The following is a 13,061-nucleotide window of genomic DNA, read 5'->3' on the forward strand; positions in this document are numbered from 1 at the left end:
AGTCACCCACGTGGGCTGCAGGTTCCTGACCCCCAGGCACCTGCCTGAATCTACAGCTGACCCCCAGCATGCAGCTGCCTCTGCTGGGCTTGTCTACATGCCGAGAAACCAAGCTGTGCTCCACAGTCCGTTTTCACCATCACAGGGGCCGGGGTGGGTCAGCCAACGTGCCCAGGCTCCCTGGGATCGGCCTCCGCTTTCCTCCACCTGCTGGCCTGGCTGCCAGGCTTAGGCACTGAAACAGCCTGTGGTGGCATCAGGAGCTTGGGGTGACTGTGTTTCCCATGAGGAGAGGTGCCCTTTGCACTTCAGGGAAGAGGGTGGGTGTGTGTTCCCGACCCCCCGAGCCCCACCTCTGAGTCTGCCCTGGATGGTTCCCTGACTCAGCAGGCGGAGCCCCTCGTGGTCATGTGGGTGGAGCCTTGGAAGCCCAGAGGCTGGGTCTGTGGGAGCTTGAAGCTGGAGTGGATCAATTGTTCCTCCCAAGAAGAATGGCAGCTGTGGTATTGGATGCTCTAGCACCAGGTCCTGGTGGCTGTGCCTCCACACCTCTCCCCAAAGCCGGACACCCCAGACTCTCCTTGGGTGAGTCCAGTCTTCACATCCTCCCTCTGCCTGTGGGTGAGTGGCTGAAAACATAAGTTTTGTGTGTTGGCCCTTTACTAATTTATTTCAATTATTTAAGAAAAACATATTTCTAAATTGATTTCAGAGAGGAAGGGAGGAGTAGAGAGAGAAATAGAAACATCAATGACGAGAGAGAAACATCAGTGATGAGACAGACTGCTTCCTGCACACCCCACACTGGAGATAGAGCCTGCAACCCGGGCATTTGCCGGTGACCAGAATCGAACCTGGGACCCTTTATTCCACAGACTGACACTCTATCCACTAGAGTTATTTATTTATTTTTTTGTTAACCCTCACCCAAGGATATTTTTTTCCATTGATTCTTTTTTTTTATTTTCAGAAAGAGTGGGAAGGAGGAAGGGAGTAGGAGAGAGAAAAAAGATGAGTGTGAGAGAGACATATCAATGGATTGCCTCCCACACATGCCTGGATGGGGGCTGTATTGAACCTATAATCCAGGTACGTGTCTTTAACTGGGACTCAAACCCATGACCCTTCTGAGTGTGGTCTGATGTTCTAACCACTGAGAAAAACTGGCCAGGGCTGAACATGTTCTTGGTGCTAAACACAGCAAGAGTATAAAATATCTATATAAGATTAAAATATACTTGTAGTGAAGGTAAACCCTTTAAAAAATAAAGACCTAGAAAACATTTTACATAAAACATATGAAAGTCATATACTCATAGTTCTTGCCCCTTTTATATGAAACTAGAGGCCTGGTGCACAAAATTAGTGCATGGGTGGTGTGTCCCTCAGCCTGGCCTGCACCCTCTCACAATCCGGGACCCCTCGGGGGATGTCCAACTGATGGTTTAGGCCTGATCCCATAGGGATTCCTGTGGGATCAGGCCTAAACCGACAGTCAGACATCCCTCTTGCAATCCAGGACTGTTGGCTCCTAACCGCTCGCCTGCCTGCCTGACTCATTGTCCCTAACCACTTTGCCTGCCTGATCACCCCTTACCACTTGCCTGATTGCCTGATTGCTCCTAACTACTCCACCTGCCTTCCTGATTGCCCCTAATTGCTCACCTACCTCCCTGACCACCCATAACCACTTGCCTGCCTGCCTCATCAGCCCTAACCACTCACCTGCCTGCCTGATTGCCCCTAACCGCCTCTGCGTTGGCCCCCGCCGCCGCGGCTTTGTCTGGAAGGATGTCTGGAAGGTCATTCAGCTGTCTGGTCTAATTAGCATATTTACGCTATTATTATTATAGATTGAAGAGACTTTAGAAAAGAGACATAGCTAGGTGCCCTATAGATGGGGGTGGAGCTGTCCACGACCCAGTGCTGAATCCACAGCACCTCTCAGGATTAACATCCAAAATAGGGCAGAATATGGGAGGTGGTGGTGGCCCACGGTCTTAAGAAACACCTCCTAGATACACACCACATTCCTGGTCAAGGCTGGGCCAGGTCTGGGTCAGCACAACCTCTTGAAAGAGATGAGCTCTCCTGACCTGTGGATTCTGTGATGACCACTTGGAATTCACTTTGTGGAATCAGCTTCGCTCTCTTCATGCATCAGGAAAAGGGGTGAACTGCCTGTGGAAGTTTTTTAAAGCAGAGGTTTTGATGACTTATTTTTCAGTTCTTAAGGCGAAGCTTGAGAGGCAAGTTCACAGGATGTGGTGGGCAGGGTCCCCACACCACAGTGTGTGCAGGGCACAAGGTGCCAGTCACACAGGAAGGGCACCAGCTCTCCTCACCCTAAAAGTAGCAGGTGCTGAGGGTCTGACTTGAGCCGCATCTCTGAACTGTCCTGTTTAGTTTTCCTAAACTCTACAATCACACATTGGTTTTAACACAGCTCGCTGCCATGTGAAAGTCAAAACAATTATTCCATATATAGTATTTAATATCCCAGTGCTAAGCTAATGAATAAAATGGTGAAGGATATGAAACAATTTTCAGCTGAAATATGAAATTATTTCCCACTGAATATCTGGAATTATCTCCCACTGAATATCTAGTAGGCCTTCTACCAGATGCACACATAACTCTCCTGACAACAAAAAGCAGAGTGGACAGTTGGATTCTGTATCTCTAGAAGAGAAGGAAACCTACAAGATCAAGTGTTTGTTGTTTCACGGAAAGCATTTTTTTGTGTGTGCATTGTGGGGAAGCACAGGACTTGGTTGGAAAGCCTGTAAGGAGGGTTCTCGGAAAGGCTGGAGGCCTCTAAGGGAACCTTGCCAAAGGCAGCAGACCCTGCCTTGACTTTTCAAAAAAGTCTGAGTCCCTGGGTGTTTTTCTGGAATCTTTATGTTTAGACTTCAAAACGTACTTGCTTAAAGGACGCATATGCTCTCTCAAGCATGCTCACCCTGCTGATAGTATCTAATAGTTTCTTTTTGTTCAAGCTGTTGTTACAATAAAAGCTTACGGAGGCAGGTTGCTATAGCCAAGCAGTCCCTTAGCCCTCTCTTTCACAGAAATGTGTGTCAGAGTAATCCATTCATCTGTCCCTCAGGGTCTGCTGGTCAGTGTATGAGTCAAACCACAGTTTCTTCTATCAGAGACCAGAGAGAGGAGAGAGGGGAAGAGAGAATGAGAGACAGTGAATTAGCTTGGTACGTTTGCCACAACAAAATACAATTAACGAGGTGGCTTAAGACAACAGAAATTAATTTTATTAGAGTCTGGAGACGAGAGAGATTTATTGACAGATGAGATAGAGATAGATAGATGATAGATGATAGATGATGGATAGATAGACTGAAACACAGATACACAGACACAAATATTATACAAAGGGATACATAAATAGGTATATAGATTTGCAATTTCTGAACATATGCAATCATCCATCTCAATTACCTGTCCTGCTCTCAAGGTGAGGTTTTCTATTTTTATTTTTTTAAATTTATTTTTTTATTGATTTCTGAAAGAAAGAGAGATAGAGATATAGAAACATCAATGATGAGAGAGAATCATTGATTGGCTGCCTCCTGCACGCCCCGCACTGGGGAGGATTGAGCCCGCAACCTGGGCATGTGCCCTTGGCTGGAATCAAACCTGGGACCCTTGAGTCCGCAGACCGATGCTCTATCCACTGAGCCAAACTGGTGAGGGATCTAGGTGAGGTTTTTTTAAGTCAGGCCCAAGGGTAACTTTTCCCAACTTTACCGAGATATAATCGACATATAACATTGTGTAAGTGTTAGGTGACAACGTGTGGATGTGATACATGTAAATATGGCAATATGATACAAGGTTAGCCTTAGCTAACAATTCCATTAAAAAGTCAAATAATTGCTCCTTTTTTTTTTTTTTTGGTGGTGAGAGTCTTTAGTATACAACCTCTTAGCTACTTTTGGGGTAATATGACATAGTATTGTTTATTGTGATCACCATACTGTACATTAGCCCCCCCAAATTGTTCATCTTATCACTGAAAGTTGATACTCTTTCACCAACATCTCTCCTTTCCCCACACTCCCTGTGGTAACCATCATTCTTCTCTCTGTTTCTACTAGTTTGGCTTTTTCAGGTCCCACACATAGATGAGATTAATTAGCATCTGTCTTCATCTCTCTGATTTATCTCACGTAGCATAACGTCCTCCAGGTCCCTCAGGGTCATTACAAATGCAGTATTTCCTCCTCTCTTGTGGCTGAATAATATTTAATTTTATTTTGATTCAGAAATGGGCAATTCCCACCAGTCAGAGTGTTCTACACATGTGCTTTCAGGGGCAGTACTCCCCCAGACCATCCCCACAAAACCGACATGCTGATGCCATGTGGGAACAGCTCTGGGGAAATGACACAGGTGGCGTCTGGTGAGGAGAGGAAGGACTGTGGGTCCAGAGAGGGTTTGGGCATCATGTTGGATTTTAATTCCCAGGCCTGTATCTGATTTAGCCCATTTATTCAGTTATAGAACCCAGGTTAACCCCTGTGATCTGAAGAGATGAAGAATCGATAATGCCCATCTGGTAATGTGGGGATTAGAAATAAAGAACATTTTATTACATGAATGTGGGGGAGGTGTTAGAGGTGGGGACCCACACAACCATGTGTGATGGACCCTCAAGTTAAGGATTGAGAAAAGAAGGGGGGGGCGGTCATCACAGAAAGTCAACCAAGACAGGGAGAGAAAATAGACATTAAATGGAGGAAGAGTCCAGGGAACACGCAGATATTTCCTTCACCCAAATCATGTGTATTCCCCTGGACATTCCCAGCAGAACAGTTTCCCCAACTGTGGTCTTGACTTTCCTTCAGCACCTCCAGGGATCATGAGATGGGCTCCAAGGCTCCCATCTCATGATCTGGTGCACTGTTTCCTCTGTGTTCATGTCCTGGCTGCATCGTGGGTCCTTCTCAGGCTGTTCTGAGCCTCAAATAGCAGTATCCCAAGCACCACCAGGACCAAGCCTGCCATGCCCATCCGGATGGAATTCCCCACCGTGTAGTCTTGGGGTGGGACAAAGAGGTCATAGAGGTCAGAGCGGACCAAAGTCACCCCAGGATGACATCCAGAACCCTGGATGTCCACCCAGGACACCCACCTCCCTTTCACAGGACATGAACCTTTACCCCAAGCCCCATAACTGAGGATGTCTCCCACTCACCCATCTTGAGGTCTGACCTATTTGGTGATGGGCTGAGGGTGTCAGCTGCTCCTGAGAATCAGGACATGAGGGTGTGAGTGAGGACCTGGGGAGACAGGAGCCTTCCTCCTGGGCCCTGTGCTCTCAGATGCCCCACTTCTCAGATGATGACTTTTACACCGTCCCTCCATGAGCCTGTCTTTTCTCTGCCAGGTTTCCTGGGATCCTCGTTGGATGATCTCATCCTCCTGTGATCCCTGAGTTCAGAACCTGTTCTGAGTGACTTTGAAAAGAGCTGTACTTCTCAAGTTGAGGATGATGGAGAACAATGATCTCAATGCAGAAGTAATTTGGAGCTGTGTGTTTTGTGTCTTGTTGGAGACACAGGACTCATAAGGCTAAACATCTACAGCTGAGAGATCCCACTAAGTTCACAGCTGAGGACCCAGGGTCCACGGAGGAAGGATTGGTGGCAGGGGCTTCAGAATATCCTGTCAGTGGCAAACTCCTGGGCCCCAGCACTTCTTACTGTCTCAGAATCTCCAGGGACAGGGCCCCCAGGTGACATCTCAGCAAGACAGGGTGAGGGGCCCCTCACCTGAGACCAGGAGCTCCAGGGGGTCACTGGGGAGTGACAGCAGGTAGGGGGAGGTGCTGTGTGAGCTGTAGCACCTGTAGGTCCCCTTGTGGGCTGAGGTCACAGGACTCATGGAAAACTCTGCCTGATACTGCCGAGCTGGGTGCTTTGATCTCAGACACAGGGGGGGACTGGCTGCCCCCTTCTTGGACAGAAGGAAAGTGTCCCTCGAGGTCTGTGACTGACACAGCAGGGTCACGTTCTCTCCTGAGGCCACCCTGTGGCCTGGCTGCACCGAGAGGGAGGGTCTGTCAGGCAGGTGTCCTGGAGAGAGGGAGGGAGGGTAAGGGCTGCCTGTCCACCTTGTTCTCTCTGAGGACCCTCCTCTCTGTCTGTCTCTGTTTCTCCGACTCTCCCTCTCTCCCCTCCAACTCCCTGTTTCTCTGTCTCTCTCCCTCCCTGGGCCCTGCACTTTCATTCTGGCCTCACCACCAGAGACCCCCAGCAGGGCCTGTGCAGAGTCTGGGTCCCTGATTGAGCCCACTGGCTCCTCACCTGCCACCAGGATGTTCAGCGGGTCGCTGGGGCTTGACCACTCAGAGGAGAGTTTGTATCCACCGTAGCATCTGTACCGGCCCCCGTGGGAGCTGCTCACAGTGTCCAGAAGGAAGTTGGCCTGAGAGGGCCCAGCCTGGGGCTGCTGTACAAGGCTCTGGGAGAGGTCCCGTCCCCCCTCTTTGTGCAGAGCGAATCTGTCATAGCCGACATCAGAGCGACACTGGAGGGTCAGGTTCTGTCCAGAGGCCATGATGGGGCCCTGCTGGCTCAGGAGGGAGGGCTTCCCAGATTCACCTGGGGAGAGCAGACATGAATTATAGGGGCTGTTCCTCCCATAAGCCTCCTTCTCCCATCCTGGCGTCCAGGTCTCACTGTCTCTATGTTTTTGACTCATGAGCCCTTTGCTCCACTCACCTCACCCTCTCACATGGGGCTCCCCTCAGAGCAAAGATCCCAATAATGTGATTGGTGCTTCAATCCTTGGGTGAGATAATAATGGGACTCACCTGGGACCAGGAGCTCCAGGGCATCGCTGGGTGGTGACCACACCTGCAGGCTCTCTCTGTAACAGCCATAGCATCTGAATGTCCACCTGTGGCTGTGGGTCACAGGACCCATAGAGAACTTTGCCCGTGATGGTTCTCTGGGCTGTGGCTGTGTGTCTTGAGTCCATGAGAGCCTGTGATCTCCTTCCTTAGTCAGAATGAACCTGTGAAATCCCTGCCATGAGCTACACTCAAGGGTCACATTTCCTCCCAAGGTCACGACAGGGCTGGGCAGGGCTGAGAGCCTGGGTTCATGGTAGTATCCTAGGAAAGACAGAGACTGCATGTTAAATGGACCTCATATTCCCCAAGGCTGGGCTGTGAGAGGGAGACACCCTAAGAGCAGACCCCCTTCCTGAGGGCAGAGCCTGAGGCTGGGACGCCTAAGTGTCCTCTCACCTGTCACCACCAGCTCCAGGGGGTCACTGTGCCCTGTCCAGCCAGTGGGGCTGAGGTAGTTGCAGTGATATCTCCCTGCATCATGCTCTGCCATGCGTGTGATGGAGAACTTTCCCTTGTTCGCGGGCTTCCATCGGCTCGGTGTGTTCGAAACCACAGGTTTTCCTTCCTTGTACAGATGAAACATCTGGGCCTCCAGGGTCCCCTGACACCAGAGGGTCACAGAGCTCCCATAAGAGATCACAGAGCCTGGCTCAGCTGAGAGGGTGGGTTTGCGGAGGGTCCCTGGAAGGAAACCAGAAGATGTATTACAAAGCCCTTCCCCACCCTCATCCCCCAGCTCAGCCCAGGACCTCTGTGCTCCCTCCTGGGCCCCAGGAGTGAAGTAACAGCTGGGACATGGAACCTGGGGAGGACTCACCTGCCTGCACACAGGCTCTCTGGTCCAGACTCAGCCCTGCAAGAGAGTGTCTGTGAGTCGTTTGCACCTGGACATTGTAGCTCATTCTCTCTTCTCAGGGCCCCATCTACTCAAGCTGCCTGAGCCTGAGGTTCCCCATGAACAAAGGTTATAGCCACCCTGTCCCCTCCTGTTCCCCCTCTCTGTGTCCACAACTGACCGAGGCAGAGAAGAGCAGAGAGGATGGACGTCATGGCGTCTGCTCTGAGGCCTCTTGCTGTGCAGATGGAGTTGGCCTGGGCCTGAAGGACAGAGACAACACAGGATGTGGTGGGCCAGGAGCTGCTGCTGTCCTTCTGGGCCCTCAGAGCTGTGAACCCACAGCAAGCAGACTGCCCCGCCCTGGGCCTGGGTGTGGGTGTTTCCATGATGAGAACTCAGGAGGACTATAGGCCTCTGGAGGCTCTCAGCCCAGATCTGGGTTCACTTCTGACTCCCAGGACCCTCTGCCTAGTCGGAAGTCCTGCTCAGAGAGGGCAGGACCCAGGTTCTCATCCTGAGTCCACCCTCAACAGGCTGGCTCTACCTGCAGCTCACTGCCTGTGTCCTCAGACTCACACAAAAGGAATTCTCTTTCTGTCCTTGACTGGTCCATAAACAGGTATTTACTAATCATCTGCCAGGAATTTATCCAGGTACCAGAAATACATCTGTGGTGCAGGAGACCCATTTCCTGTATTTTGAGAACTCTAATTAGTAGACTCAGGCATTCTAAAGCTAATGTTGTAAATCATTGTTGACAAAGGAGAAAATTAAAAAAATATGATAACAACTGGGGACCATGTCTAGACTGTGTTTGAAGGATCGGCTGTGTGAGTAGGTGGAGACCTAAGAGGTGGAGTGAGAATGTTCTAGAGAGGAAAGAACGTTCTTGAGACCCCTGGACACATACAGATGGTCAGAAAGGGTGGAAGAGAGAAGGAGGTGGTGGCTGGTCATGGGTGTGGTGATCCCACACAAGAGCATGGGGTGATGTCTTTAGCACAAAGGGAATATATAAGTAGCAAACTGTTTGGTCAGATTGTCACAAAATCCTATGTGCCACGTGTTACCAATAAACTAGAGAAGTGCAATATTTGTCAATAGAAATAAAATATCAACAGTAATTAAATTCTAATATTGTGTGTTAAATGTTAGATAAATGGCTTATATGGGTTTGTTACATAATCCTCACCTACCTGTGGTCAGTCACAAAAAAATGTAGAGAAGAGAAATGAGAAGAGGAGTCTAGTCCAAGCTGGGGGCCAGGGAAGGGATTTGTGAGGTCTACAATGGCTCTTAAAAGTAGATTTGTGAAAGAATGGAACGGTTGATAGCAGTTCCATTTTTAATTTCTTGAACATTAATAAATGGTGTTGGGAAAATTGGCCAGGTACATGCAATTCTCCATTCTTACTTTGCTGAAAGTTTTTTTTTTTTAAATTTTATCATCAGTGGGTGCTGGATTTTGTTAAATGCTTTTTCTGATTCTATTGATATGATCATGTGATTTTTATCCTTCATGTTGTTTATGTGGTGCATCACGTTTATTAATTTATTAATTTGTGAGTATTGAACCATCCTTGCATCTCCAGAAACAGTGCTACTTGGTCATGGTGTATGATCTTTTTAATTTATTGCTGGAATTGATTTGTTAATATCTTGTTGAAGATTTTAGTACCTATGCTCATCAGGGATATTGGCCTGTAATTTTCTTTCTTTGTAGTGTTTTTTATCTGTTTTTAGAATTAGGATAATGTTGAACTCATAAAAAGAGCTTGGAAGTGTCAATTCCTCTTGAATATTTTGGAATAGTTTCAGGAGGATGGGTGTTAGTTCTTCTTTGAGTATTTGATAAAACTCACCTGTGAATTCATCTGGATCATGGCTTTTTTCCCCCCCTGGGAGTTTTTTGATTCAATTTCATTAGCTGTTATTGGCCTATTTAGGTTCTGTGATTCTTCCTGATTGAGTTTTGAAAGTTTGTATGTTTCTATGAATTTGCTCATTTCACCCAGGTTGTCCAGTTTGTTGGCATATAGGTGTTCAAAGTATTTTCTTACAATCTTTTGTATTTCTGTATTGTCAGTTGTTACTGAGCCTCTTTCATTTCTGATTTTTAAAATCTTTGTTTCTTATCTGGCTAAAGGTTTGCCAAGTTGTTTATCTTTTCAAAGAACCCTCTTTTGGTTTCTCTGATTTTTTTTAAAAAAATATATTTTATTGGTATTTTACAGAGAGGAAGGAAGAAGGATAGAGAGCTAGAAACATCGATGAGAGAGAAACATCCATCAGCTGCCTCCTGCACACCTCCCACTGGGGATGTGCCCACAACCAAGGTACATGCCCTTGACCGGAATCGAACCCGGGACCCTTCAGTCCGCAGGCCGACACTCTATCCACTGAGCCAAACCAGTTTCGGCTGATTTTTTTTTTTAACACTTAGAATATTTTATTGACTTTAGGTAAGCAGGGAACAATTTCTTGCATTTATACTTTTTAAGATTTTTCACCTCATTGAAAACCAAGAGAAATGTTACATTACAGACGTGGAACGTTCATGTGTTTGCTGCCCTCGGTTGAGAAAATGTCCAGCTCTTTCCTACAATGTGCTTCCGGTTTACAGCTCATCAACAAAAGGTGTATGCCCCAAATTTCCACTCGCTGCCATTGACTTCTGGCCAGAAGCAAACTTCTTTGCAGCATTTATGACATCACCGTCTGCTACTGAGTCAATCTGCTGAAGGACTGTGGATGGTGGCATGTAGGAGCCAGCAACGAGAGCCTGAGACCCGACTTCATCCAGGAAACCTTCAGAAGACTCCACTGACATTAGGTACCCAGCTTTCAGCTTGTTCTCGGCAGCCTGGACATCTGTGCTGGAAAGGTTTCCTTGAGCAATTGCTTTGACTTGGTTGTAGGCAGCCTTGATAACATCTCCAGCAGCTGCAGCCTGCAAGATAGTATAAATCCCAAAGAGTCCACAATCCGAGTAACTGGCATTATAAGCAGAAACGTCAAATGGTTGGTGCATCCCCTTGGCAACAGCTTGGTACAGAGAGCTGGTGGCGTTGCTGCCCCGCTTGACATGTGGTCCGGCGCCAAGGACATGCTGGAGAACACTAAATGCATTTGCTTCTGCACTTCCTGTGGCAGCACTCTCTGCAACAAAGGCAGCATGAACAAGACTGTCTCCATCCTGCTCCCGAATTTCACCTCCACGGTATCTGGCCTTTGCACCTGATAAACCAAGCCCACCCCTCATGTTCAGAAACCGTTCAGCAACTTGCTTCAGAACAGGATGTCTCACACCACGTCCAACCAAAGCCATTCTTGCACTTGTAAAATGGTTCTGAACATAGTGATGTAACTCATCCGGTGTCACTTTTCCAATCCTATAATCAGGACAATACAAGGAATTTAGCCAAGGCATCTCGGTAAGCTGCAGCATGCAGATTTTCAATGATATGAGCCTGTGGATTCTGAAGAGCCACAGCTTTGTCAATCCTCAGCTGAGACTGAAGGGCAGCCACCTCCCAACGACGAGATTCAGGTGCTGTGGGGACACTGAGCAGGAACTCCATTAGAATTTCGATGTCATCCCGCAGGCATTCTACTGTGTAGGCCATGTTTTCTCTTGTTGAAGTCACACTTAATTTACCACCAACTGCTTCACTTCCACGGGTTATCTTAAAAGATGACGCTCCTTTAGTAGTCAGACTAGATGCAAGACGAAGCAAATGAGAGGTTCCTACGTTGTTAGAGTCCTCATACCTACTGCCAGCTTTAATGAACAAAGCAATTCTTTTTTTTTTTCAAATTTTTATTAAGGTATTATATGTGTACATATCTTACCATTGCCCCCCCACCCCACTCCCATACATGCCCTCACCCCCCAATGTTTTGCATCCGTTGGTTACTCTTATATACATGCATATAAGTCCTTCGGTTGATCTCTTATTTCCCCCACCTCTCCCTAACCTTACCGCTGTAATTAGACAGTCTGTTTGATGCTTTACTGCCTCTGTATCTCTCTTTTTGTTCATCAGTTTATAATGTTTTTTATTATCCCCAAATGAGTGAGATCATGTGGTATTTTTCTTTCATTGACTGGCTTATTTCACTTAGCATAATGTTCTCTAATTCCATCCAGGTGTCTACAAATGGTAGTAATTCCTTCTTTTTTTATGGCAGCATAGTATTCCATTGTGTAGATGTACCATAGTTTTCTGATCCAGTCATCTGCTGACGGGCACCTAGGCTGTTTCCAAATCTTAGCTATTGTAAATTGTGCTGCTATGAACATAGGGGTGCATATATCCTTTCTGATTGGTGTTTCTGGTTTCTTAGGATATATTCCTAAAAGTGGGATTACTGGGTCAAATGGGAGTTCCATTTTCAGTTTTTTGAGGAAACTCCATACTGTTCTCCACAGTGGCTGCACCAGTCTGCATTCCCACCTGCAGTGCACGAGGGTTCCTTTTTCTCCGCATCCTCGCCAACACTTGTCGTTTGTTGATTTGTTGATGATAGCCATTCTGACAGGTGTGAGATGGTATCGCATTGTCGTTTTGATTTGCATCTCTCGGATAATTAGTGACTTTGAGCATGTTTTCATGTGTCTCTTGGCCTTCCTTCTGTCTTCTTTCGAAAAGATTCTATTTAGGTCCGTTGCCCATTTTTTTTATTGGATCATTTATCTTCCTTTTATTAAGTTGTATAAGCTGCCTGTAGATGTTGGAAATTAAACCTTTATCAGTGATACCAAACAAAGCAATTCTTGATGTAGGAGCATAGTTTTCCAGACGCAATCACTAAACCATTTGGTAATTTGGTAAACTCGAGGTCCTGAGGATGTACAGGCGCTCCTGCAGGGGCAGTCGTGGCTTTCACTTTGGGAGCAACTTTGAGGGAATAAAATCTCGTGAAGGACCCGGCTCTGCTTAGCAGCTTCATGGCCCCAAATTTCTCTGACCCACGGTCACCGGCTGAAAGGCGAGCAAGATGGTGGCCGACCGGTTTCTCTGATTTTTTTGTATTGTTTTTGTAGTCTCGATGTCATTTATTTCTGCTTGGATCTTTATTATTTTCTTCCTTCTACATTCTCTGGGCATTTCCTATTAATCATTTCAGATGTAGAGTTAGATTTATTTGAGCTTTGAGCTTTGAGCTTTTTCTTGTTTCTTGAGATAGGCCTGTAATGCTATGAACTTCCCTCTCAGGAATGCTTTTGCCATGTCCCAGACATTTTAGCTTGTTGTGTGTCCTCGGGGTGCTGCGATTTCAGGCTTGGAACAGCCCCAGGAGAACACACGATGAAGCCAGGAGGTGAACACAAAGGGATCAATG

At 47.1% G+C, this 13,061-nt stretch overlaps 2 protein-coding genes across 2 annotated transcripts; both read right to left on the minus strand.

The window, feature by feature from the left end:
* Positions 1-4,935: 4,935 nt before the first annotated feature.
* Positions 4,936-9,598, minus strand: LOC308235301 (leukocyte immunoglobulin-like receptor subfamily A member 6; the record flags this gene model as incomplete). The annotated part of the gene is made up of 8 exons (XM_080644062.1): positions 4,936-5,057; positions 5,216-5,266; positions 5,793-6,095; positions 6,327-6,623; positions 6,836-7,138; positions 7,274-7,558; positions 7,894-7,975; positions 9,578-9,598. The coding sequence occupies 8 exons, from the start codon at positions 9,596-9,598 to the stop codon at positions 4,936-4,938; spliced, it is 1,464 nt and encodes a 487-aa protein (XP_080500188.1).
* A 629-nt stretch (positions 9,599-10,227) lies between these two features.
* LOC308234920 (cytochrome b-c1 complex subunit 2, mitochondrial-like) lies at positions 10,228-12,722 on the minus strand. The gene is given in 4 exon segments (XM_080643370.1): positions 10,228-11,133; positions 11,135-11,516; positions 12,483-12,515; positions 12,517-12,722. Coding segments are annotated over 4 exon segments (1,368 nt in total). The 5' UTR covers positions 12,669-12,722; the 3' UTR covers positions 10,228-10,332.
* Between the last annotated feature and the right edge of the window lie 339 nt (positions 12,723-13,061).

This window comes from Plecotus auritus (genome assembly GCF_963455305.1).
Source record: "Plecotus auritus genome assembly, chromosome: 10".
In the NCBI taxonomy this organism is placed as follows: domain Eukaryota; kingdom Metazoa; phylum Chordata; class Mammalia; order Chiroptera; family Vespertilionidae; genus Plecotus; species Plecotus auritus.